The 1005-nt window shown below is 55.0% G+C and overlaps 1 protein-coding gene across 1 annotated transcript; it reads left to right on the top strand.

Moving 5' to 3' along the window:
• Positions 1 to 1005, top strand: LOC118739353 (putative phosphatidate phosphatase). Its single transcript, XM_036470616.1, has one exon. It carries the CDS (start codon positions 1 to 3, stop codon positions 1003 to 1005), a length of 1005 nt encoding a protein of 334 aa, XP_036326509.1.

The following is a 1005-nucleotide window of genomic DNA, read 5'->3' as shown; positions in this document are numbered from 1 at the left end:
ATGTCCGGTATGATAACGCTGCGTCGCTTCATCGACTTCCTCCTGTTTGTCCTACTAATTGGCGTCCTGATCGCGCTGCACCAATGGATGCCACCACAGAAGCGCGGCTTCTTTTGTGGCGATGAGTCGTTGCAGTACCCCTTCACCGGCAGACAGACTTTTGGTTTTGGCGCGCTATGCATTGTCGCCCTTGGCATTCCCTTCCTCGTCATCCTCACCGTGGAACTCTTTCGACAGCTATCGCCTAGCCGTGGCAAGCAGCATGCGCACGTAGCGCACGAATCTAACGATGTCTCTTGCCGCTGCGGACGCCGTTGGAAGAATATCTACGCACAGCTCGGCTACTATTTGCTGGGCATTCAGATGACGCTAATCGCCACCGAGATACCAAAGCGCGCCATCGGGCGCCTGCGCCCATACTTCTTCAGCATTTGTAAACCACGTCTGGCCGATGGCACCAACTGTGACATTGAACTCAATGAAGGCCAATACTTCGCCGAATACACTTGCGAAAATGATTTTAGCCAGAAAATGATGGCCGAAATGGCAAAGTCTTTTCCCAGCGGTCACTCCTCACTCGCATTCTACGCCATGGTTTACATCGCACTGTACCTGCAAGTGGCGCTCAGCACACGCGGCTCCAAGCTACTCAAACATTTCCTGCAATTTGGCTTTGTGATGTTGGCTTGGCTTGTGGCGCTGACACGCGTCACCGATCACTGGCATCACTGGTCCGATGTGCTGGTGGGTATACTGTTGGGCACGCTATTTGCGTGGCTGGTGGCGCGATACGTGGCCAAGTTGTTTGAGGGCCGTTGCTTGACATCCACATCAGCCGCGGCGGAAAAATTAATGGCGCATGCCAGCATAGCCTCTGCGTCGGCGCAATCGGCGGCGCCGGCATTGCCTGCGCATACATTTGGCGGTGTGCCGTATCTGCAGCCCCACGGACCAAATCACGCCGCCTACGATCAGACATACCACAACTACGGCTACGTGCCCTAA

The sequence above is a fragment of the Rhagoletis pomonella genome, unplaced genomic scaffold (assembly GCF_013731165.1).
Source record: "Rhagoletis pomonella isolate Grant_MI unplaced genomic scaffold, Rhpom_1.0 Rhpom_scaffold_00005, whole genome shotgun sequence".
NCBI classification, from domain to species: Eukaryota; Metazoa; Arthropoda; class Insecta; order Diptera; family Tephritidae; genus Rhagoletis; species Rhagoletis pomonella.
The sequence above is the reverse complement of the archived record's forward strand: the minus strand, read 5'-3'. Positions and strand labels throughout refer to the sequence as shown.